Genomic DNA, 26,046 nt, shown 5'->3' with positions numbered 1-26,046 from the left:
AACAAAGAAATTCATTTGAAGCTTCAGGAGCTCCAGCTGAAAGGGCAGGTCTCATCACAGTGGGCTCTCCAGCGGAGGTGGGGTGGGGGTGAGGAGCTGCCACTGGCTGCTTTGTCCTCGGGGGACCTCAGTGCACGATGGACTGGGCCTCTCTCAGCCTCCAGCCTCTGCAGCTGATCCTCAAGCGCGCGCGCACACGCACACGCACACGCACACGCACACCCGCACCCTCTTGCCCACAGTGTTTCCTTGCCTGAAGTTAGTTTGTACCTATTGTCCGCCTGATTTGGGAGAATGACAGGAAACATGGAAAGAAAATTAGTTTAGAGCAATAGGAGATAACAATGGAGAAAAAATGCTCAGAGAAATGTGGCCACCCTGGTAGACTAAACATCTAAGAAAATTTTTCTAGCTTCATTGAAGATATCAGAAATTATCATTATTTATTAGACTGAATGGCATTTTGTTCATTGACACCATAGTTGACCATTCTCTGTTGGTATTTCTGTTATTGAACTTTGGTACGTAAACTCAGTGCGTGCAGAGACGGGTGAAAATGCCCGGTCCCTATGGTATGTATATAAAGTATATGTCTATTAACTATTTATTAGTGGGCTTGGGAGATGGTTCAGATGGTAAAGTGCTTGCCTTCTGGCATGGGGACCTGAGTTCCATCTCCAGAACCCATGAAAAAGTCGGGCATGGTGCCTCCTGCTTGCGATCCTAGCACTAGGAAGGCAGAGACAGATGGACCCCATAAAACTCGAACAAGCCAGCCTCGTCTACTTGGTGAGCTCCAGGCCAGGGAGAGAGGCTGTTAAAAAAAAAAAAAAAAAAAAAAAAAAAAAAAAAAAAAAAAAAAAAAAAACAGCTAAGGAATAATCTCAAAGTTATCTAAGGTGAGTAAAAGGTTCAGCCCTGGAAGTTGAGGCTAACCCTTGCTGAAATCCAGGGGGACGTGGGGAAAAGCCTGGCTCCGTTCTGCCTGTTTTCTGACCTGTTGATTGGAAGCCATGGAGACAGTGTTCTCTATGTGTGTCTGAGGGTCCTCGGGCTCTCCTGCCAGGTTTGGGGTGATGTTGTCTTCTATGCTCACTTGAAATTGGAGCGAGGGGTCGGGGACTATACGTGACCAATTCACCTCCCAAACCAGTGGTGACAGCAGGCTATCCCAGGGTTCGCAAAGTCTCAGAGGTGACTTGATCCCAGGGCAGCAAGCATCTGACACCCTGGAACCAAAGTTGAAGAGGAAAAGTACAGCATTTGAAGGTTCAGCATAGTGAGAGGTAGAGAGGAAAGGAGAGAAGGGAAAAGGAAGAGAGACAGACAGACAGACACAGACAGACAGACAGACTCATACTGGTTGTACTGCTGCTGGGCTAGTACAGTTTCTGATCTGAACCAGATGCCCAGGCTATACCTGTGCCCAGCTAAGATCTCTGGCATGGTGCTTTAAAAAAAAAAAAAAAAAAAAAGGTGGGGGCGAGCAGCCATGTGCCTTTCAAGCCTCTCTAAGATGTGATTTTTGTTCTTCCTTGCTCCTTTGGAGGCTGCATAGCTGGGCTTTTACATTAGGAAAGGTTCCCCCCTCCCCAACACGTTGGTTTAGGGATTATTGATTTGGAAGGCAAGGGTAATTTGCATGTAAATAAATCTCAACCCTGGGCGGCCAGACTGGGACGTCCAGATGCTGTGACTGACTTGCTGACATCACAGCCTCATTAGCATGCGGAGGATGCAGGCATTGGAACTGCGAACAGCGACTTCTCCAGCTCTGCCAGGCGCTCCGTGACAGTTATTATTATTTTTTGGATGAGCTGCACATTTCCTGGTTCGGTGGCCCGGGCTTTGCAAGCAGCTGACTGGTCTCCTAGGTCTGGCTCAGGATCAGCGGATGACGCAGAGACTGGGGTCTGTGACTTCCTTCAGATAATCGTGAAGTCGGCGAGTTTAGAGGAAACTGGGGGTTTTGAGAAGACAATTCCAGGGCTCGGGCAGGCCTAGACCAAGAGCACAAGTCACAGTCCCCAGCGTGGTGGATCGCCGGCAGGGTCCGCTTCTGTGGAGGGCGTTCTCTCTGAGGGAACGCAAAATCAGACCAGCTGGGGTTTGAGCCTGCTGCCTGCCTCAGGAAGGGCTCAGATTTGCAGACTCAGAAAAGGAGATGTTTGGGCTGCCTGGGGTCCTGCTTGCAATTTTTGATACCAGCTCCAGGGGGAAAGTGAACTGGGACCACTGACCAGACCAAGACTCAGACGGAGGCTTCCTCTGAAGCTTGGCAGCTCATCCTTTAGGAGGTAGGTAAGAAATTTGTTAATTCCCAAAGCAAGCAGGAATGTGTTTTGTAAGCAGGATGAGAAAGAATTTAGGGTCTTTGGATTGAGGAAGGTATTATCTCTAAGGTTGTGTTGCCTTTTCTTTGCTTATTAGAAAGTTCAAATGCAAAATGACATGGCGCAGGTATGCAGTATCCTTAAACCTTAGTGCTCAAAAAACAGTGTTTCTCTAAAAGTGACTCTTAAAACAACGGGGGGGGGGGGGCTTAAAAAGCAAATAGTGATAGGGTCGCACTGATGTATCTATCGGTGCTCTTATTTCACGTATCTGAAACATCAGAGATGCCGAGGCACACACACTTCACTAACACTTCCAGATAAAGAAATGGCTCTCAAATTATTGAGGTTTAATTTTAGCCAGTCCCTTTGGCTTTCGAAACAGTGACAGAGCTTCAGAATCTGTCTGCATAGTCCTGCTGTAGGCACACATTTAGGTTTGTTCCCTACTGGCCTGTGTCCACAGTTAGTGCCTCTCAGTGGCTTTTGATTTCCCTAGAACCAATCACAGCACTGTTAACCTGCCATGGAGGTCTCGGGACAAAGTTCTGATTTTTAACCTCACTGTTGTTTGCTGTGTGATCTTGTACTGTGCTGTGGTCTAAGGGGTTCGTAGGAACTAGAAGTATATATGCCTGATGTGATGACATCCCCCAAAGGGGCTGGGGAGTTGCCTAGACTCATGGATTGCTCCCCCTGATGATAGAGGTCTACTTCCACTGTGAGCATGTGTGGAATTATGGGTAAGGGAGGGCTCTAGTATGACATGAAGATAGACATGGGTGCCATGTATGAGGCCTGCAGTACAAGGCTTCAAGCGCTTTGCTTTGCCGAATATCTCTTTCTGAAGGCAATTTTTAACCCATCTCAGCAAGACTTTTAATACATGAAGCATCATTGTTTCCTTACTAGAGGCCACACAAAAAAAGCTCCCTAGAAGGCAGCCTGCCTGCTGGTGACTTTCACAGATGGATCAGGATGACCATCCCCAGGGCTGAGGAGTAAGTCACAACTTGGGTAGAATCACCATATGCTGAAAGTTGGGGTTTTAGTACCCCTTAGAGTGCTTGTAGAGGTTTTTCCTTTCTATCAAATGCTCCTTCCCCTTGGGAATGTTTTTGTTTTTGTTTTCTAATGTGAGAATGTAAACGCATTGACTTCATCAGGCACTGTGTTCTTTAACATGTTACAGAGCAGTCTGCGAAAGAGAGCAATTTTGAATGTACAGTTATTTTTGTAAAGACTTCCCCCATGCAGTGTGTCAGGGTTGGGGTGAGGTGGGGAGAAATAGCAATACAGGACAGGCAGTGCTTTAGAGAAGTGGAAGGAGTGGAGAAAGAAGTCCAGTTAAGTAATCAGAGATGATGCTCATGTAGGGCTTGGACCCTGGGAGCTGGAGAGGCTTGAGGATATCTCCTAAAGTAGCCATTTCTGTTTGTGAAATTGAAAGAGCAGTGAGATCTATATATAGGTAGGGTGATAGGTGTAGGGCTTCAGTGAGGTAGGACATAAAAAGTCTCCAGAACTGTGTCAGCCACCCTGTAAATACTCAGCAAATGCTAGCTGTTAGTATTGTTCCTTTACCAGTGTGAGCATCATAAACATTGTTGCTGAAAAAAAAAAAAAATCAATCCATTGAAAAGGCCACCGGTCACTGTTGAGAGGTAAGGCTAGAGAAAAGATGTGACTTTGGTCACTGCTGATGCCAAACTCTGCCACTCAAAAGGATTTCACACTCTATTGATGGAGTTGATATAATACAGTATGTTAACTAGAACTACTGTGCTGTGGGACCTACCGGATGGTTTAAGGAAAATCAGCCAGGGCCAGTTGGACTAGGCTCCCTTAAAGGCCTGGAAGCTGACAGGTTACAGCGAGGGACCTGTGGGGTCCACATTAGAATCAATGTCCTTTTGGATTTTTTATCTCCTCCAGCTGGGCCTGTGAATGGCAGGTCTTCTCCTTTCTTTCGTTCCTTCACTATACTTGGTCTCTTCTTCTCTGCCCAGGCTGGCCCTTAACTCTGTATTTCACCTGCTGGATGACTCCTCAGAAGTTCCAGAGCTGAAATGATGCCGTCATTTGGGTGGTTTTGGACTGCTGGACTGTCTAAAAAGAGAAAGTAATAGGTTTGCCTACCTGTTTAGGGGCCTGTCTTCTCTCTCTCTCTCTCTCTCTCTCTCTCTCTCTCTCTCTCTCTCTCTGTGTGTGTGTGTGTGTGTGTGTGTGTGTGTGTCTGTGTCTGTTCTGTCTGTCTGTCTGTCCATCTATTACCATGATACCTCTTTCCTAGTGATATGCAGCAGCCTGTTGTTTCTCCCTGTCCTCCGGGCATCTATTTTCTTCCCTCCATCCCTTTTTTCCTTCTTTTCTTCCTTCCAGAAATGGACCTCCAATGCCAGCTTCTTCAAGACAATTAAATTAGGGTTAGGGATGTAGTCAGTGACGAAGCACTTTCCTAGCAGGTGTTTGGTTGGTCCCTGTCACCACAAAAACATGGTGATGAGGTCGGGTAGGAATTAACAGAGCCAGAGATATCTGGTATAAAATCTGTTTTCCAGAAACTCTGGATTGAGAGTTTGGACTTCCTGGCTGATGTGATCTTTAGTACAAGCATCCTTTTCATGGAACATAGTATTAGTAAAACCCTTTGATAGTAGCCTACCTCCATTATTACCCTCATATAGCATATTTGATCTTCGGAGAATCAGATGACCTCTCTGAAGTTTGATTTTTTTTTTTCCCATAGGAATATTGGAAATAAATCCCTCCAAATGTTGAGATGCTAGTGACTTGTAGAGTCTAACCCCTGCCTCATCCTGGGTATTAGCTTTGGTCTACACTAGGTGTGGATGATTTTTTTACTTCCCAGTCAATCTCAAACTGTGAACAGTAGGGGGCAGTAGACTTAAGATTTGTTCATCCGAAATACTGAAGTCCTAAGAGTTAAAGCAGCCTCCGTGACAGATGGTGACAACCTCTGGCTTCTAGGCCCACGTGCACCCGGAGTGAGAATGGCTCTTGTCCATCCACTCACTGTCGGTCCTGAGGCCAGAAGGCTTCGTTCCGAAACCCTCAAAGCCTGCCCCTCTCTTCTCGCGGCTCCCATTACACATAGAGAGTCAAATGCTCTGTCCCTCCGATAGGATTCTGAACAGCTTTTGGACGATGCCTTTCATTTGTGTGTGGTAGCCACCGAAGCCTTTCTTCCCTGAGTCTCTCTGTGATGTTGTTACTTGGGAAACTGCTGGGGCCTATGAGCTATTGCAAACCAAGAAACACATACAAGACTTGGCAAAATCGGTTTTCCTTGCTGATGCAATTGATGAGCCCTGATACTTTGTTCTTGTCCCAACTTTTAAATACACTTTTTGGTTTAAATACCCTGACTGTGTGTGTGTGTGTGTGTGTGTGTGTGTGTGTGTGTGTGTGTATGTGTGTATGTGTGTACAATTATATGTTTGAATAAAGCAAAGGAAGCCATCTATATTAGAAACTTAGCCACTTGAGTTTGGAGTCTCAGTTTTCTGTTCTCTTGGCATATTATTTAAGCAGTTCATTATCTAGGGTCTGAAGACCAAGCATTTGCTTGTTCTGTTATTCCAAAAGGAAGAAGCAGCCGGACCACTTCATCAGGGATGTGGTTCAGGGATAGCATTCTTGTCTGGCCTGCATGAGGCCCTGGTTTCACATCACTAATACCAGTCCCAAAAGTGCTTTTAAGAAGGCAGTTGTGATGGGGAAGGAGGAAAGAGAAAGTGTCAGGGGGAGGCATAGAAAAAAAGCCTCTCCCCATCTGTCCCCTAGATCAGATTGAAACCATCTGAGATCTTGACACTCCTTTCACTGAGTCCAGCACAGGTTTTTGCATTAGAGCACCATGGGCCTTTTGAAGGAGGCATGTTGGCAAGCACGCTGTGAGCCTGTCTTTGTGTGATGGAGGACAGAGTGAACTTCCAACACAGGTTTTGTCCTGAAGTCTGTGAGAATCAAGTTGGCTGAACACTTCCTTTCCAGCAGGAGAGCTGACACTCATGATACCTTAACAACATGGATGCCTGGGTAAGACCTGAACCAAAGGCTATGCTAATGTGGAAGGGGGAAATCTCACCAGGTCCTACTCCTAGACCAAGTACTCCAGGCAATTAACAACTGCTGAGGAGGAGAATTGGTCTTTCCCAGGAGGAGCCCCCCCTGATTGGTTACCCAGTGCCAAGTGGACAACCCTGAAATCATAGACCTACAAGCAACACTAAATGGACTCAGCAGGTTATATTTATATATTTGTGCACACACACACACACACACACACACACACACACACACACACAAAACCTCTAATTATTCAGGAAAAGAGACCATGAATTTGAGAGGGAACTAGGGAGGGATACGAGAGGGGTAGGAGGAGGGAAATGGTATGATTGTTTTTTTAATTTAAAAATACCACAAAAAATAAAAATAATTTGGATGAGAAAAGCAAATATGAAGGCCAAGTTGGAAGATGAAATGTAAGTCTATAAAGAGGCATGGAATATAGACTGTGCTGGTTGGCAATGTGGACCTAAACAAAGTGAGGGATGACCCGTGGACCTAAACAAAGTGAGGGATGACCCGTGGACCTAAACAAAGTGAGGGATGACCCGTAGACCTAAACAAAGTGAGGGATGACCCGTTCCGGAATGTGTCATTGGAGTCCCGCCCTCTCCGAGGCACAGTATGAACTGATAGCAAGGAGGAATACTAGAGAGTTATTTTTTTTCTGTTTTGTTTTTGTTTTTTTTTTAAATTTCATGCAATATATTTTGATCATATTCTTTCCCTTCCCCCAACTCCTCCTAAATCCTCCCCCACTTCCCTAGCCATCCAACTGTTTTCTCCCCAAAACCAAAATCAAACCCACAAAACAGGGGCTGGAGAGATGGCTCAGCAGTTAAGAGCTCTGGCTGCTCTTCCAGAGAACCTGGGTGCAATTTCCAGCACCACCCACATGGCAGCTCATAACTGTCTGTAATTCCAGTTCCAGGGACTCTAGTACCCTCACACTGACATTGGTGCACATAAAAAGTGGAGAGAGAGAGAGAGAGAGAGAGAGAGAGAGAGAGAGAGAGAGAGAGAGAGAGAAACAACCCACGACCGTGAAGTCTGATTTCTGTCGGCTACCACTCCTGAGCATGGGGCCTGCCCTGGAAGGTGACTACAACCCTTGCAAATAGCAAGTCATTTGGAAGATACGCCCACTGGTGCAGCAGTGGCAGGAATGTTATGGGGGTACCGGGGACTTCTCTTCCTTCTCTTCTTCCCACACTGCTCTATAAGCCATCTCGAGCAATTCGGGGACTAGCGGAACCCTTTCTGTCTTAGGATGAGAGCTGAACTCTCTGTTGGACCTTTAACAGTCACCCAACCTACCTCAGATGACAGGTGCCTGCCTTGTCTCTGCTCTCACACTGGAGCTTCACTGGCCTCAAGTCCTCCTCTCTTTTCCTCCTTAAAATCAAACTTTATAAATACTGCCCAGACTCATCTAGGATTAAGAGTAACTGGTACAAAAATTCCTAGCATTTTATTTTACCTGGGCAGGGTGCCATTTTCCCAACTCTTTTCTTGGCATCTGTTCATTAGTTATGAGTCCTTGGAGATATCGATTCATGAAAGTTCCAGGACTCGACTGAGAGACATATAGTTTCAGTTTCAGAGTAGTTGTAGTGTACATGGAAGTACATGTTTTGTGTGTCTGTATGTTAGTGTTTGGATGTATAGAGGCAGTAATAGCTATGACAATATGAGGACCTACTTGCTATTCAACATGAATCATGATTCACACAATTTACCTTATTCTTTTTTTTTTTTTTTTTTTTTTTTTTTGGTTTTTTCGAGACAGGGTTTCTCTGCGTAGTTTTGCGCCTTTCCTGGAGCTCACTTGGTAGCCCAGGCTGGCCTCGAACTCACAGCGATCCGCCTGGCTCTGCCTCCCGAGTGCTGGGATTAAAGGCGTGCGCCACCACCGCCCGGCTTACCTTATTCTTACAGCTCTCGTGTATCTAATTAATTGTGTGATGAACATACATTTTGGATTGGTTGTCTGAGATGGCTCATATAAGAGGACAGTCAGCATCTGGTTAACTGAGTTCGGGGTTATTTGGAATGAAATCTGCATTCATTTTCAGTCTTGGGCTTCCAAAATTGAACATTGTGCTAGATCCACTCTTCCTCCTTGACAGGAAGAACAGGATTCATTCCACTGAATGCATCTTGTGAACAGAACGGAGCAGTCATGAAAACTGTTCTCCTGAAAATGAGTTTGCAACAATCCTGCCTTGTAAGGGAGGTGAGACAAAGATATTGCTAAACAGTTGAGCAAACAAGACTTCTAGAGGCGAAGGAACTTTCTCCAGGTTTTACAAACAGGGAAGAACAAGGATGAGGTTCAAACCCAGTGTAACCATAGTCCCAACACTGAGTTATGTCTACCTCTTTAAAAGACTTCCTTGCAACTATATGGTACCATGCCTTGTGGATGGTTTCTTTTCTTCTAGATGTTCTCTATGGATCCCTCAACTGAAAAGCATCTGGTTTTATAACTTTTGAGTGAAAACTCTTTTAATTTGGTGGGGGGATTGAAGCCATCCAAAAAGTTGGCACAAAAGAGACTATAGTGCTTTGACTAGTACCCATTGCTTTAAATTGGCTCATAGGATTAGAGTGTGAGAATGGGTGGGAGATAAGCAAGACAGGAGAAGATGTGTTTCCTGAAAGCCAATGGAAGACATGTAGCTAGATGAGAGGGAACATGGGAAATTCTGCCAAGCTGTGCTTGGCCTATGTCCATGCCCCTTAGATTCTGAGGAGAGGGGCCAGGATTGTTGCTCTAGACCTTTGTCTAATGTCAGGCTGTGTTTCCTTTTATTCTTCTCTCTTGAGACAAGGGATTCTGAGTCAGCTGATCTGTGAGTTCATTGCCAGCCCAGGTCTTAATGAGTGTGAACTTTCCAAGTAAATCTGATCTTGTGGGGGGGGGGGCTGTCGTTTTCACTGTTGGGTGTTCGTGACAGAGATATTAAAGGTCCAGCGTTGTGAGGATGTGTTGGGATGTAAGAAGTCAGTCCTTCAGAGAATGACACAGAGGTTTCTGGAAGAACACACAACCTTTGGATTTGTCACACATGTAGAGCAGGTAGCTCAGGCCATTGGTGAGGCCATGGAAACTGTAGAACTGAGCTGTGCACTGAGCAACCTTTATGGTGCTAAGGACCAGGCTTCCATATTTACCTTCATGCACCTGGGGGCATTGCAGGAATGCAGATTCTGCATTTCTAGAAAGCTCCCTGGTGCTGCTGCCCAATTGCCTTCATCATAGGCACCCAGGGCTCCACAGGAAGGAAAACTACTCAATTCAGAAGGCCTGGGTTTTCATTCTATATTTGAATTGGCTGTTCCAGGCCTTAGTTTATACCCCAATGTGTAATAGAAGCAGTGAAGAGTCCCATGCGTCCCACATCCCATTATTTCAGAAAGTGCAAGAAACTTGCCATATGTTGGAGTGATGGGCCATCCAGTGTCTTATTCAGGCTGGGTCCCTGAGAAATACCTGTCTCGTTAGGAAGCAGGGTGAGAACAATGCCCAGTAGGATCTGGGGAGCTGGTGGGCAGATAACTCAGTCAGTAGAGTTCTGTCCACACAAGCATGAGGACCTGAGTTTGGACCCTGAGCACCCATGTGAAAACCAGGAATGATAGCATATAACTATGACCCTGACTAGATGGCCTCCAGATTCCCTGAGAGATTCTGTCTCAAAATAGAAAAAGAGCTCAAACATTGACCTCTGTCCATCACTCACTTGTAACAGAAGTGTGTTTATCCACATTTACATATGTGCACAGTCATAGGAACACCCGCAGATACACACACACACACACACACACACACACACACACACACACACTCACACTACACACACAATAAAAGAAAATGCCACCCAAGCAATTCAGGTGTTCCTCCTCTCTGAACTTCAGACACTTTATTTGTTGGAAAGAATGTCTTCTAGGAGGTGAAGAGCTGGGAAGCAGTATAGTTGCTGGGCAGAGCCAATCAGGAAGCCTGAAGCTGTCTTGCTGTCCCTCTGTCCACTATTTGCCTAGCCTGCCACCTCAGTGCCAGTGTGTCATGCCCTTAAAGCACTTTAGAACTGTTTTATGTCCTTCACTGATGAACTGCTTCCATGCAACATCCTCGGCTAGTCACTGCGCTATCGTGTTAATTTGAATTTTTGAAAGAGCATGGCAGAGTGAAAAGTAGCATTTCAGTATCTTCAGGATGCAAGGCACTGTTGGAGCCCCTGTGGGAAGTCTCAAATAGAGAAGGTATTTTCTTTTTTTCTTTTAAGGTTCGTTTATTTATTATGTATTCAATATTATCCTGGCATGTATGCTTGCATGCCAGAAGAGGGCACCAGATCTCATTATAGATGGTTGTGAGCCACCATGTGGTAGCTGGGAATTGAACCCAGGTCCTCTGGAAGAGCAGCCAATGACTTAACCACTGAGCCAACTCTCCAGGCCCCTTTATTTCTTTTTTTAATTTGTTTTGTTTTGTAAAACAAAACAAGGACTGCTGATTGACTATCCAATGATGTGAACATGTGTAACACTATTAGACTTCACTCTGATAAATGGTTGTGAAGATAAGTCTTAAACATGTTTTGCTGCAATAAAAAAAAATTTAAGATTCGAAAATGTTTGCAGAATGGATATGCCTATGTTTTTCTATTTAAAAAGCCATGCAGATACAACAAAAACTGGTAAATATCAAATAGTAATATTTGCTTGTCTCTGTTCCATCATGAAAGTGTTACCAAGTTTGAAGGAAAAAATATCTTTTATTACTGAATTTTCTTTCTTTTTAATTGATTAATAACTATATAAAACAATAATTAAAAGATGACTTCAGTTTACCCATTAAAATGCTGAAAATATACTCTTCCATTGGGATATTCAGAAATGAACATGCAATATTATTGGGAATGTAAGATATATGATATTTCTTTTTTAAATATGTTCTTTGAGAATTTTATCCAGTGTATTTTTGTCACATTCTTTCCTATCCTCTAGCTCCTCCCAGATCCCCACCTCCCTACTCTTCCAACTTCATGTTCTTTCAGAGAAGCTATTTTTAGATATAAGCAATTCAAGAAATCAAGCGTTCTTAGGTACTCCACAATAGTGAGAGGACTGATGATGACCTTTCTAAAGTTAAATACAGGCTTTTCTCTAAATGTGTATGTGTTCATTTGAAAGGAAAAAAAAATGCCAAGTACCCCAGCTTTCTCTATATTCCTGAAGGCATCAGGCCACCCAGTTAAGAACTACTAGAGTGAGTGGTACATGGCTGAAGAGCAATTCAGAGAACTCTCCTTGGCTAACGTAGCACTAGAAAACAAGCAGTGTTTGGCCCTTCAGGAACACGCCTCCTGTGCACATGACTGCCTGGAATCTAATGCCTCATCCTGTTGGGCTGGAAGGAGAGTCCAGGATTTCCTTCCACTTTAGAGATGGGTAGATTAAGAGCTGTGGTCTCTGCTGCAGCCAGGGTAGTCCTCCTCCTTTCCTTTCTCAGATGCTTTCTCTTGACCCTTGCACAACTTCGCAATGCTTCTGAACATTCACTTTGGGTAGGCCAGAGGTTTTCAGTCTATCTGTTCTCCAAGTATTCTTTTAAAGATTGGACAGTCAACAGCACACATAGTCAATCAAATGATGCTGAAGTGAGTCACAGCGCTGTCTCAGCAGTAATGATGGGCCTCGCTTCTGTTATTCTTTCGTGTACTTCGTCAGCAGAGGCCACAGGTCATTTTCTTTAATGTGATCTTTGTGATATCCTTCTCATCGCATACTTGTGTCACACTACAATTTTGGCCTCATTGTAACAGTATACATTTTCAGGTATTGTATAACAAAATTTCTATGCCAATCACAATCCTGTTTTCTTGGCTATGAAGAGTATGTGGCTCATTGTGAACTATCAAGCCAGATTTGGGCAAGAATTAGAGATTCAAGTTATTTCATGAACTGCTTACTGGATGCTTATTGTTCTAGCTACAAGATCCTTGACCTTAAGGAATTGACATTCCATAAGAAAAATTATCAGAGACATACCAACAAGGAAAATAATTTCAAATAGTGACAACTGCTGAGAGAAAACTAAAAATACTGGCAAATGAGAAGAGGAGGTGAGCTTTAAAAAAGGAATGATATGAGTAATGACAAGTAGACCCTTTGACAAGGCTCTGAAGGAAAGATTTTCTAGGCAGAACAGCAGCAGCAAATGTCCAAGAGTGTGCTGTCCTCGGTGAGTTCAAGGGACAAATAAAGGCCGATCTGGCTGCAGCATTGAAGGAGACTGGGAGCGGAGCTCCGCGAAGCTGAAGAAGGAAGACTGTGATGGGGATCTGGTTATGACCCCAGCTGAGGACCTTGTCCTTTGCTTTCTTGCCATTGGTCCACGGCAAGCTGGAGAGTTGAGTGTTACCAGCATCATTGTAAGAACAATGGTAGAAAGGAGATTTTAAAAGGGCAAGTGTAGGAGAGGGAATAGATCAGGCTGTCACAGTGGCCCAGCCTGGAAGTGCATTAGATTCCAATAGTCAAGACAGAGAAGAGAGGAGGAAGGGGAGGGTAGGTACTGAGATTCATCTCATACCCCCAGCAAGCCCACAGGCTGGCCTGTTCATCTTACCTTCTGTGCTTAAAGAGTGTGGGCGTCACCATATCTGCCTGCTCTGGGGGGAGCGGGAGTCAGGAGCATCCATCCATCTCCCAGCACTTTGTCACATCCGAATGTAACACGTCTTCCAATGTTTTCAGAGTCCTCCTGCTGTGGACCATGTGAATCCAATCCACCTAAGGCTCCTTTCCAATAAAACATGAAACCAGGAAATGTTATTTTCATTCTACGTCCTTCACTCCTTCCTTTCTCTCCAGCAGAAAGAGGAAACAAGCTGTGGCCAAGAACAAAACCACAAAAACCCTGCTTGGAGCAGGGAAGTTACCATCTTGTCTTTTTTTTTTTTTTTTTTTCCTATACCTCCGATGGGAAACCCTGAAAATTTTGTTTTGTTTCTGTTTAAGGCCTACCCTGAAAAAAAAAAAAAAAGTCATCTTTCCCTGTGTGTCTAATTCAATATGAATGACAGACTTTCCATCAGCATTGGTTTTTGGGGGTTTGTTTTTTGGTTGTTTTTTTTTTTTTTTTTTTTTTTTTTTTATAAACTCACAATTTCTTGATGCCTTTGTTTCGAAAGTCCACTGGAGTCATCTTGAGCCTTTGGCCTCTGTTACCAAGACACATGGATTTCTGGGAAGTTTTTGCCTTGAGCTCTTCAGTACAGATATTAAAGGGGCCCTGTCAAGTTCTGAAGGGTGTGACCAGTGCCAGAAACCCCCACAAGCCAAGCCCCTGAAGGCTGCTGCTGCCAGCTGGCCTCTATTCCCACCAGAGATGGTTGGCTTTCTGTGGTTCTCTGTGTATGGAGCTGGCCAAGTTCCCTTGGATGAAAGGCGGCCTAATATAAACTGAAAATGTTATTAATAAGCAGCCACTTAAGAATTTCCTATGACTTGCCAGTGATTTGGAGGCCTCTGTGTAAGCAGAGAGAAAAACACTGCTTGTTTTACATGGATTAAGGGATCGACGTAGTCTGTCTGCGGGGGCCTCACAGAGCCCTTGAGGTCCCGGTGAAGGCTTGGATAAGTTCCAGAAACTCTTTCAGTCTTGGTTGTCCCATCTCATGGTGTGGTTTGAGGATTAAACAATGACTGCAGGAGGAGGGCTTTTAGCAGAGTCTTTTAACACATCCTCACCAAGTGTTTCCTTAAAAAGCAAAGTCGAGATGAAGCCCCCAGACATGGAATCAAACTCACTCCCCTCCCTTTGGCTCAGGGAAAAAAAGAAATGTGTCGTTCCAGACACCCCAACATTGAAGAGCAGTACACACAGCATTGGACTTCTCTGGGCCTGCTATCCAAAGCTGTTATCTGTGGCAGCTTTGATCTTCTGACTGGCCTAGGAGAGAGCATGAGAAATTCACAAGTTACCTAAATTGAAAGCATTTGCTGAACTCTAAAGCACTTAATCAGCCCAAGAGATTATTAATATCCAACTTGTCTTCTTTATTATGTATTGAGAGATTGAAGAATATCATTTGTATGATCTTGGAAACAATTAAAAAAAATCATGGTAAAGGTTGTGTGATCTCTTAACAAGGATAATGATCGGTATCTTGCTTAGTCCATACCTAAGTATATTAAATATCCAGTGAAGCAAAAAATATATACTGTAAAATTCCAGTTAGCACATATACAAAGTGAAGAGGAGGCATTCGTCCAGAAGACTAGCCTCTACTATCTGTCCTAGTTTATTCTTAGCAGAGCAGCAAGTCTGACAGCTGAAGAAATCAGAGCATCTCTGGATACCCACAGCCTTGCATAGGGATGCAGTGATGCAAGTAGCAGTGTTGCCATGGAGACACCATCCGTGGCCAAGCTCTTGTCCTCTGAGAGCTCACTCTGTCTACTCATAATGGTGCTGAATTAGCTATCTGTGAGCTTGGGAGGCAGATTCTACACTGGCTTGTGGATGCTTTTTCAACAAAGCCAAAACTCCTAACAGATTGTATGTGTCATTCACCACCTGCCACGTTGTCATCATTTGATGCGGAGTCTTCTCAGTATCTTGGTGGCACCGTGTTCTCGCCCACCTCCACTCCTTTGTTGAACTGTTAGGAATGTTCTTGCCTTTTCTTTTTGCCTAAAACTTTCCACTCTGCTTCCTCAAGGGAGGCCTCTGTGGCATCTCATTAATCCCAAACTCCTTAAAGTGCAATGTGCCCATGAACCATGACTGAGGACCACAGTACTCCCCACTTTGCTTCGGTTTTTTTTTTTTTTCCATTTTGAAAAACGGCAGTGTTTTACCATGTCTTCGACTCTTTTCTGTTGCCGTGATAGAACACCGCGACCAAGACACCTTAGAGAAGCAAGGGTTTCTTTTGGCATATGATTCCAGAGGGAGAGTCCATATGGTAGCGGAGGCATGGCAGCGGGCAGCCAGGGCAGGAAGCTGAGAGATCACCTCTTCAACTGCAAACACCAAGTGGGGAGAGCCAAGTGGAAGCAGGGTAAGGCTCTAAATCTGCCAGGCCCAACCCCAGTGCTGTAATCACTCCAGCAAGGCTCCACCTCCTAAGGTTCTAGAACATTCCCCAAACCGCAACGCCTGCTGGGGAGCAAAGTGGTCAAATCCCTGAGCCTGTGGGGGATACTTCTCATGTAAACTCCCACATCGGGAAGTTACAAGAAGAAGAGAGTGAGCTTTCCTAGACAGTTCTAGATCTTTCTGTTAACGCTTTGGCACATCCGTGCTACATGTTCTCTAGACATGCTTCCTCCTCCCTCTTTCTCTCTAGCCATGTCTTCTCTCTCTCATCTCTCTCTTTTTCCTTCCCTCCTCCTCCCTATCTCCTCCTCCTCTCTCTCCCTCTCCATGTCTCCTCCCTCATCCCTCCCCCCCTCTCTCTGTACCTCACCTCCTCCTTCCCTTGCCTCTCTCTCCCAGCCCTATCCATAGTCCCTGCTTCCTCCTTCCCTCTCTGGACCCCTCCTCCTCCCCCTCTTCCCTCACTCCTCCTCCCCCTCTTCCCTCACTCCTCCCCCTCCTATCTCCCACACATCTTAGTTCTGCTGATCCATCTGAAGCTAGCCACACACATCATCCTTTGTCTGCATATACTTTAGGGTGCATCTCTTCAGAATCTGAACCTCTTAAATAACATAAGTGCTGCCTTCCTAGAAATTATGGCCTGGCTCTCTCTGGTCTTCTTGTTGTATCCCAAGAGGGATTCCTTTGCAACAATACCTTGCAGCACTGACCATGACCCACAGGGCAAAGCAGATGCTCAGTAGATGACCTTTCACATAGTGGAGCTGCCTTACCACAAACATTCTATCACTGCCTTGAATTCATTGACCCTCCCACTCCAGTGGACTCTAGCCCATGGCTCCCACTGCTACAGGAGATGCATTGTTCTGCCCCTGGCTGCTTATCTTTTCCTGTGCTAAGGGCCTAGCTATGGTCTTCTGCCAAAGATTGCTAAGAATTGGGAGATAGTAACCCTGTCTCTCCTTCAAGCAGCCTTATCTGAGGAGTATTCAAGATAGGCAGGCCCTCATTCCCAGGTCCTGCAGAGGACTCTGGTTGTCCAGTGCACCCGTCTACCTCATTATTATCCCAGCATCCTCTATGTCCTGGGGTCCTTTCCAAACATCATCTTCCTATTTGTGATTGTTCCTTCTTGGGATGATCTTTTGAAGATCTCATGCTAAGTGATGGCTCATCCATCACTGAGGGTGTCGTATCTGCCAAGCTGGATGCAGTGTGAGATCTTTAAGAGTGAATTCTAAGCAAAGTCATCCAGAATGGGCTGTTTTGCAAGGGAAATGTGCTCCATGCCTCCTAAATTACAAATTAATCTGCAGTAGGACTCTGTTATGAATTGGCATATTAAGAGGAGACACCTGGCACTGGGAACTTCTCTTGCTGCCTTTGGCTATGCTGGGAGAGAGGGGCACCTCTGTGCAGATGGCGGGAGTCACCAGCCAGGCGAAGAAGGGAAGTGGGACAGAACCAGGCAGCAGGGTTCTGGCACTCAGCATGTACCAGCCAAGTACCCAGCTGGCCTTGTCACGGTCTCCACCCTTTAGCTCTGTATTCATTAGGAAACCTTTTTTCCTTTCTCACAGAGATAGAAATCTTTCTTCCAGACATGGCAAGTGTCAGGGTTCATGTCCTTCATTCAGTCTGAACGTTTGCCAAAAAAGGGATAAGCAAAGTATTGTGGCTGGAGGGGGGAGGTGAAGGAGCCAGAAAGGCTGCACATAACCGGATGTGCTGACGTCTGGGTATATCAGGACAGAAACCCAGGAATTCCAGGGAGAAGTGCCCTGGAAGAAAGACGTTCCAGACGCCCACTGAAACGGGATGTCTCCTGAATTTCACATTTGTGCTTGGGCTCTAGGACAGGCTGTTGTCCAACCAGTTTGTCCACTGCCATCCATGCAGTTGCTGCTGAGGGAGGAGGGAACCTATGGCCACACCTCCTGAGAACCCCTGCAGAAGTCACCTTCCACCTCAGCACCTCCCGGCACCTGCTTTCTCTGTGCTGGGAAAACTCCACCCCAGTTGTATTCTTCTAGCTGCCTGGCAGCCAGTAGGCTTTTAAAGGCAGCTCGGATGTCTTTTCCGTGGGGAGGGCCTTCCTGACCCACCCCAGACCCTCTCTGATATAGCATTTATTACAATGTAAGAATGGGAAAGTTTATCCCAATTTACTTGATTTAGCTTGAAGTTCCACAAGGGTATAGGGATTTCTGCCTTCTAATTAAGGTGGACTATCTGTTAATGCCCAGAAACTTAAAACAATGCCTAGCAGTCAGTAGATTACCACTCCGTATTGTTAGATTGATGGTGAGTAGGTGAACTGATGGATATATGTGGGTTGATGAGTGAGTAGATGGACTGGTAGGAGGATGAGGGAAGAGGGGGTGGGAGAGTCTGGACACTTTACTGAGAACAGAATCGTGGGAAGCATTGGTCTTGGAGCTGGATAAAACACAGGTTCTAATCTATGTAAGCCTTAGCCAAGTTACTTCTGAGTTTGTGCCTACACTTCTGTATCTGACTTCCGGATCATATGATTGTCTCAGGGCCAGCAGATTTTGCTTCAGTTCTTACTGACTCACTCGAGCATAATAGGGTGTGTCTTTCTACCTAGTATCGTTTATTTGCTTCTTTCCTCTGGGCATCCTACAGTCTAGTAAACATCTTTTTACTCAAAATACTGAATCACCTCCTGGGGATCTGGTAATGCCAAAGGTCTGGAAACTTGAATGAATGTTTGACCCATTGAAGACTGGTGGGACATTTCATGTGAAGATTTGATACTCTTGTTGGACATGCAGGGAAGGTGAGCGGTGGAGCTAGTGAAGGAAGCCAGGCTCCTTTTCACGAAGCAGCTCCATTGGTAGTTTGAAATGATTAAGTTATCACGGCATCCATGAGTGTGGGACTGATACACGAAGGTGCAATTCACAACCAGATCTTAGTGGTCTTAGATTGCCTGTGCTTCATCTCTCTTCTTCTTGCACAGAAAATTGGAAGGTGATAACTAATGAAGTCTGCCTTTCAGATGTATTTTATCTGAGACACCTAACTTTTGAGTTCGTGATACCTGTGGTTAGACACATAATTCCCACACTGGCAGTTATCTTCGTTCTCTCTCGTTCTCTCTCTCTCTCTCTCTCTCTCTCTCTCTCTCTCTCTCTCTCTCTCTCTCTCTCTCGTGTGTGTGTGTGTGTGTGTGTGTGTGTGTGTGTGTGTGTGAGAGAGAGAGAGAGAGAGAGGGGGGGGATGCGTGTGTGGATGTGATGTCTTGTTGTCCAGGCCAGAGTCTCATTGCTTGGCTCATGCAGAACACAGAGACTGAAGTCTGTTCTCTGCCTCTTAGTACTAAGAGATGGTCCAGCAGCTCTTTCTGTTTAACAGTGATTATCTTTGGGATTGTGTGTGTTTAGAGTGTTTTTCCTCCTTCTTACTTATCTGTAATTTGTGACTTCTTTCTACATTAATTGTATGTTAAGAAGAAAAAAAGAGGCCGGGCAGTGGTGGCGCACGCCTTTAATCCCAGCACTCGGGAGGCAGAGCCAGGCAGATCTCTGTGAGTTCGAGGCCAGCCTGGGCTACCAAGTGAGTTCCAGGAAAGGCGCAAAGCTACACAGAGAAGCCCTGTCTCAAAAAAAAAAAAAAAAAAAAAAAAAAAAAAAAAAAAAAAAAAAAAAAAAAAAAAAAAAAAAAAAAAAAAAAAAGAAAGAAAGAAAGAAGGAACTTTAAATTATGATAAGTGTAATAAGCGGAAAAAAATTCCCTTTCCTCTTTATTACTTTGAAGAAAGAGATGATTCTTTGTCTTTGGCATTATAGTCATGGGAGAATTTAAATACCTAGGGGCACATTTGTTAGTTGGGGAAAAGCTGTGGATACCTCTGGGTTATGTTAGCCTTTTGTCTTTAGTAGAGGTTTACTTGCCAACCATTCCATTGACTGCCTGAGGTATGGTCTTGGAGAATCCTCCTCTTGGTCTTTTGGTTTATAATGGGCCAAAGATGCTGTAAGCAGCTTGCTATGATCCTAAACAAATGCAAGTAGCCTGAACCTGATCCTGCCTTGAACTCATGCCTGGAACCCATACCCCAGGGGAGGTGGGAGGCAGGAAAGCAGATGGCAGAGTTGCACACAGAGATGCTACTGTTGTGACTGATGTAGTCCTGCCTCTCAACAGGATGCTTCTACACACAAGATACCCAAATGAGTGACAGGTGGGCTGTAAGAGCTTCCAACGTGGCATTATTTTGGGTCAAAATAAATCCTCTTGGAAAAGTTCAAAAATGTTTATTGCCTAGATTTTTTGGACCATCATGCCTGTTGTTAGAACTCACAGTTTTTCAGACTGTGATCTAAGGGGCTCCTTTCCATCCAAGAGACTAGCTACAGAAGAGCATCCTCCAAGTGTGTTCAGAAGACTACTGCATGGTGAGCCACTGACACCTCTATGAAAATGCCCAGTCATGTGCCCTGATTGTCACAGGGATATGGCCGCTATTCCCCAAGTATCTCCTGTTACAATGTCTTGGCAACAAGATAAACAGTTTGCTATGACCACATTCATCATTTATGAGGCCTTTCATGATTAAGAGTTAACATGTGGGGACTGGAGAGATGGCTCAGCAGTTAAGAACACTGACTGCTCTTCCAGAGGTCATGATTTCAATTCCCAGCACCCACATGGCAGCTAACAACTATCTGTAACTACAAGATCTGACACCCTCACACAGACATGCATATAGGCAGAACACCAATGCACATAAAATAAAAATTTAATTAAAAAAAAGAGTTTACATGCGCATGTGTGTGCATGTGTATACTGTGAGTTATCTATCAGAAAATTTGTTTTCTTTTCATCTTTCAAGTTATAAAGTACACAGTTACTATTTTGGCAGTTCTTAGGAATTACTTTAGAGGATCCAGGGAATATGATGATCTTCAGACTTGTGTCTTTGGAACCCCAACATGAGAGAGAACCATGGACTTACCTGGAATTTAGAGAGGAGGTTGAGCATGAGAGAGGTTGGACTTTCTGTCTCTTCCTGTAGCATCAATTTAGACAGCCCAATTTTATATATGAATATTCCCACATATAAGTTCTTTTACAAAAAAAAAATCCCAATAAAAAGGAAAATGGGTAAAGGGGTGAGAAAAGGAGAACTTAATACTGCTTATAATCACTTCTAAGACCAAACCTCTGCACCTGTCACAAATGTTGTCTAGAGAGGTAGAACCTTTGCCCTCACAAGTCACCCGCCAGTCCATTTATAATGAATTCCTCCGCTTCATGCTAGTCAGTTAATTGGCGTAAATCACCAGTCTTCATGCAGATGCTGTGGTTGCTGGTGGAAATGATTGAGATAGTTCAGGAAATGGCCTCCACCTAACAATATTGTATAACCTATAAAAGGGGAGGTTGTGGATTCCATGTTACAAAACCAAATAAATCCGTCATCGCAGCTACGGTGAGGCATTTGCAGAGGTTATTTGGGGGCAAAGGCTGGGAAGGGAGGTGAACGCAGCATTTCCACTCTCTGAATCAGGGATGATTTCTTGGAAACCTGTCATTGACAAATCCAATTATGTAGAGGTAGAATGTCAACTCTGACAGAATGAAACCAATGCATTCTGTGTGTGAGTGTGTGTGTGTGTGTGTGCACTAAAGCATACACATAAGTGTTTAATGAAATCCTGCTTTACTAGCTGGTTCTATGTTCATAAATGTGTGTTTTTAATAAAATCCAAATCTTATATTTTCATATCATATGCACATGCTTGCACATGCATACACACAAACACTCCTGATTATGCTTCATTTCTGTGAAATTATTTAATTAGTGTATTAAAAGAGAAAGCTGTTGACTGCCACTGTATTTTTCAAAAGTGAAGAGAGAAACTGAGGAACCAGAGAGCCTCCTGGCTTTGCCTCTGTCTCACTGCTCCTTTCAAAGCACCTCAGACTTGGGTTTCCAACTTGTAAATGGAGATTATTAAATTAGCTTCTCCCGTGGTTGTCAGGGAATAGCTCAAAGGTTCCAGATTCTTTGCAAATAAAAATGCCTTGCTGTGGGAGCTCCAGTTAATTATAAATGAGGAGTAGAGGGCTGGCAGCTAGCAGAGAAGACAGATAAAGCCCTTGTGGTTTTGATTTACTGGGTTTATTTGCTGTCCTTTTTCCTTTTTTTCTCCTTGACTTTGCTTTTTCTGAGTGATGTTGTTGTTGTTGTTGTTGTTGTTGTTGAGTGAACAGCTAGTCCACGTGAAATCAAGTGTGTCTTCTGTAATATTTGTGTTTAGAGTTCACCAGGCCTTCTTTTGATTTCTCATTCCACCCTCCCTGTGGGGATTCCTTCCAAAAGGTTCCAAAGAAGGCATATAATAAACACTTAAAAAGATGAGCAATTCCCTAGCCTGGCCCTCAGGGAAATGAAAATCAAAGCCACAATTAGAGACCATGTCACATCCACTAGAGTGGCCACAGTCAACAAGATAGACCATTAATACATGTGGTAAAAGTTAGAGAATGTGTAACCTGCCTTCATTAGGAACTTCAAATTGTTTATATATTTTGGAATATAGTTTGACAGTTCCTCAAATTGATAAACATAAAATTACTGTGCAATGCAGTGATTCCATTGCTAAGTATATGCCCAAGAGAATTGATTGCATAGATCTATATTAAATCTTGAACCTCAACATTAAAATTAAAATTATTCAAAAAAATTGAGAGTCCAAATATCTATCAATTGATGAATGCAGAAATGCGATACATCCCTACCCTGAAATATTCCTCAGCAATAAATAAAACCATTCAAGAGACTGATATATGCTACAGCATGGATGAACTATAACACGTGAAAGAAGCTAGTTTCAAAAGATTATATTTTGCATGGTTCCTTTATATGAAATGTTCAAAACAGGCAAAACCAACAGAGACAGAAAGATTAGTGGTTGTCAGGGTATGTGAGCCTGGGCTATGAGAAGTTACTGTTCATGCTCATGGGTTCAGTGGGCATGTCTAAAATTAGTGGTGGTTGTGAAATTCTGACTATATTAAGAGCTAGTGAATTATATGCTTTAGAAGGGTAGGTTCTATGCTATGTGAATTATCTTAACAAAGCTGTTGTCACAAAATCCAGACACATGTGGCGATTAGAATTCCGGGTTCTTTCATTGCCTTTATAATGTGCTACAAAAAGATCAGCGTCCACGTGGACTAGCGTGTTAAAGTTTGCCTCCTCCATTCTATTCTCTTTATTCTGTTGGTGAGAGAGAGAGAGAGAGATGTGTGTGTGTGTGTGTGTGTGTGTGTGTGTGTGTGTGTGTGTGTGTTGCCTGACTTTGTCATTCTCATTGCTACGGTATTCAGAGAGGGATAAGTTAAAGAAGAGCTGGAAACCTTGAAGGAGATGCTCAGTTGGAGGAATCTGCATCCTTGACTGGCACTCCAGAATAACTGGGACACTCAGCTGGAAGGAGGACCAAAGCCAGGCTTGGTAGCATACACTTGTAATTTCAGCGCTGGGGAGGTAGAGGGAGGCTGAGACAGGTGGATTCCTGGGGCTTGCTGGCCACTAGTCTAGCCTTTTTGGTGGACTCTAGGCCAACAAGAGACCCATCTCACAAACAAGCACCCAAAAGCACACACACACACACACACACACACACACACACACACACACACACACACACACGCCCGCCCATCTCTCTCTGTCTCTCTATGGAAAAAAAAAAAAAAAAGAATTCACATGTGAAGTTACATAAGGTAACTACAAACAATGGTACATTTTGAGTTGAAGACTCTGAATCAGAGAGCATGAAATTATCTTCCTGTGAAGATCTTGGAGCCACGTTGGTTTTAGTGGAAAACTCTTCTTACTCCTAAAGAAAAAAAAATCAGCATCCAGGGTTTTTGTAACCTGGTTTGGTTTTATTATTGTTTTTCTGTTTTGCATGATTTAAGAAATTTAAAAAAAAAGGAACACGTCAGTGTTTGTTAAATCTGGTAAATACTTCTGGTTAGTATGTGGATTCTATATATTTAATGCTATAAATGTGGTCATGGTCCATATCTAGAGGTCTACATTATATATAATATATATATATATGCATATGTATGTGTGTCTGTTGGTCTGTATGTGTGTCTATGTGCGTGTGTCTCTGTGGGTATCTGTGTGTGTGTGTGTGTGTGTGTGTGTGTGTGTGTGTGTGTGTGTATTTGAAAGTCGATTTGGAAGAAGAGGCTGGGTCTGTGTGTCAACAACATCAGCATGCTCACCTAGTAGTCCCTGATCCCCTAAGTGGTTTTCCTATGACTCGTGTGTTGGGTCCTTTATAAACCAGTGTTCTCTAGGTTGTAGCTGGTGAATGTGTTTATGGGTTGGAATTCAAAAGCTGGTGACTAGTAGCCTCTTGGAAACAAACAAACAAAAACGGCTTTTTAATCTTTCCTCTGACCGGCTGTGTTTGCTGCCCACAGGAAGATCTGCCTGCACTGCAAGTGTCCTCAGGAGGAGCACATGGTAACAGTGATGCCGCTGGAGATGGAGAAGACCATCAGCAAACTCATGTTTGACTTCCAGAGGAACTCGACCTCAGACGATGACTCGGGCTGTGCTTTGGAAGAGTACGCCTGGGTTCCCCCGGGGCTGAAGCCTGAGCAGGTAGCCGTCTTGCTGGGAGCCTTCCCATGCCATTGGCTTTAAATGTTTGTCTTTTCAGTGCGTCCACACCCCAGCTTAGAAGGGAAGGATTGCTCTGCTAATTCAGGGTTGTTTGGCAGTAAATGAGTTAAAGCCATCCCCAGGCCTCAGTGGGGAATGGAGCTGAGCCTAGAATAATCCATCACTAATTCACTCTGGATTGTCGTTGTCAACTGTTTGTAGATTGTCTGGAAACATCTTAGAAATGTTAAATATTAGACTTTATGTTTTGGGGGCGTGGGGAGAAGCTTCATAGTGTCAACGTGAGTCGTCACATTCCGATTCTTTCTACAGGAAAATGAGGACTTAACTTCTCAGCAGTGTATGCTGTGTTTAAATATTAAACTTGACCTTACTTTATAAAGACATTGCTCTTCCCTAAAATATTCCTGGCACTGCACACAGGCTGTAAACATTACTGGCCTGGTGAGAGTATCTTTTGTCTTCGCTTCTTTCTGTTCTGCATTTTTCCCAGTGACACCCAGCCTTTGTCTTGCATTCCATGGTACTTGGTGCATTTTCTCTTCCAGAAATCCGCATTCTGCCTGGCAGCACATCTGTAAGCGGGACCCTCTTAGCATCTCCCTGATAATGACTTTCAGAGACAGCTAGAATCTGAAAAGTGCTAACTACTATTGTCTTCCCCTGAACCATTAAATTCTTGAGAGAGCTCTGTGTCTGGAGGAGTATTTAGAAGCTCAAACAGCATGACGTTGTGTGTCAGAAACTTAAAGTGTGATAATGCTTTCAGGAAAAGTACTTTGTAATTAAGACCCAAGAATCCACTAATATCCAGAGAAGTGGTTCTTCTACTGCCTCCCTGATTAGCCATTTTCCATTTCCTTTGTCCATTGCCCTACTTTCATTTCTGTTTCTGTGATAAAGTACTCGGAAGAAGAAAAAAAAAAAGCAGCTTTGGCAAGTGAAGGTTTATTTTAGCTCACAATTCCTGCTCACATTGCAGAGACGTCTCTGAGGCAGAAGCTCGAGACAGCTAGTCATATCACATCGACAGTCAAGAGCAGAGAGAACGAATATGCACGTGCATGCTCAATTTCTCCACCCTTATGCAATTCAGGACTCTGCCTAGCAAGTGGTGCCTCCCTCGGTGGGTGGGCCGGGTGTTTCCACACCCATAAGCCTCCTTGAGGCACGCCCACCGGCCAACCCAATGCAGACAATTCCTCATTATGACTCTCTTCCCGGGTGATTCTAAATTGTGTCAACTTGACAATTAATGCTATCCCATCCATACTGATGTACCAAACTGGCATACAAAAACTGTCCTATAGGCATGATTTGTCTAGCCAGAGAAATAGTGTATAAATGTAGGATTTTTTTTTCATATATAAATTTATATTTTTTGCAATGCTAGAGGTAAAGCTAAGGGCCTTGTATGCTCTAGGTAAATGTTATACCACTGAGCTGTAATCCCAGCCCACAAGTTTATATGTCCAGGTGAAATGTTTGAGGGCTTTAATTTGTATTCCTGTAGAAATACAATTGCATGGGGTTGAGCCCTAGCCATTCTCCACAGACAAAATCTGGCCTATGCAGGTCATCTCAGTTTCTGCTATATCAACTTAATGTTCCTGTACTATTTCCCTATATGTTCTTCAACCTTGTGATCTCTCTTCTCATCACACATAGAAAAGAAAGTGTCTTGGATGAGAAGCAACCACAGAAATTTCCGTGAGAGTTGAAGGCTGGGCTTTCTTGGGATATTGGCAGAGCAACCAAAAAAGCGCTTTCCCATAGCTTGTGGGCGAGATTCTTTTTTTTTTTTTTTATTCTGTCTAACG

The 26,046-nt window shown here is 44.0% G+C and overlaps 1 protein-coding gene across 4 annotated transcripts in view; it reads left to right on the top strand.

The window, feature by feature from the left end:
* Prickle2 (prickle planar cell polarity protein 2) overlaps positions 1-26,046 on the top strand; it is a 342,866-nt gene that overhangs the window by 229,815 nt on the left and 87,005 nt on the right. For 3 of the 4 annotated variants that reach the window (XM_028855071.2, XM_028855079.2, XM_028855089.2), the window contains one exon: positions 24,022-24,205. In XM_028855071.2, coding sequence (XP_028710904.1) covers positions 24,022-24,205 — 184 coding nt within the window. Of the gene's footprint in view, positions 1-866; positions 2,298-24,021; positions 24,206-26,046 lie in introns of those variants that run through there. The other variant, XM_028855098.2, reaches the window with a different exon arrangement.

The sequence above is a fragment of the Peromyscus leucopus genome, chromosome 3 (assembly GCF_004664715.2).
Source record: "Peromyscus leucopus breed LL Stock chromosome 3, UCI_PerLeu_2.1, whole genome shotgun sequence".
Classification (NCBI taxonomy): domain Eukaryota; kingdom Metazoa; phylum Chordata; class Mammalia; order Rodentia; family Cricetidae; genus Peromyscus; species Peromyscus leucopus.
The sequence above is the reverse complement of the archived record's forward strand: the minus strand, read 5'-3'. Positions and strand labels throughout refer to the sequence as shown.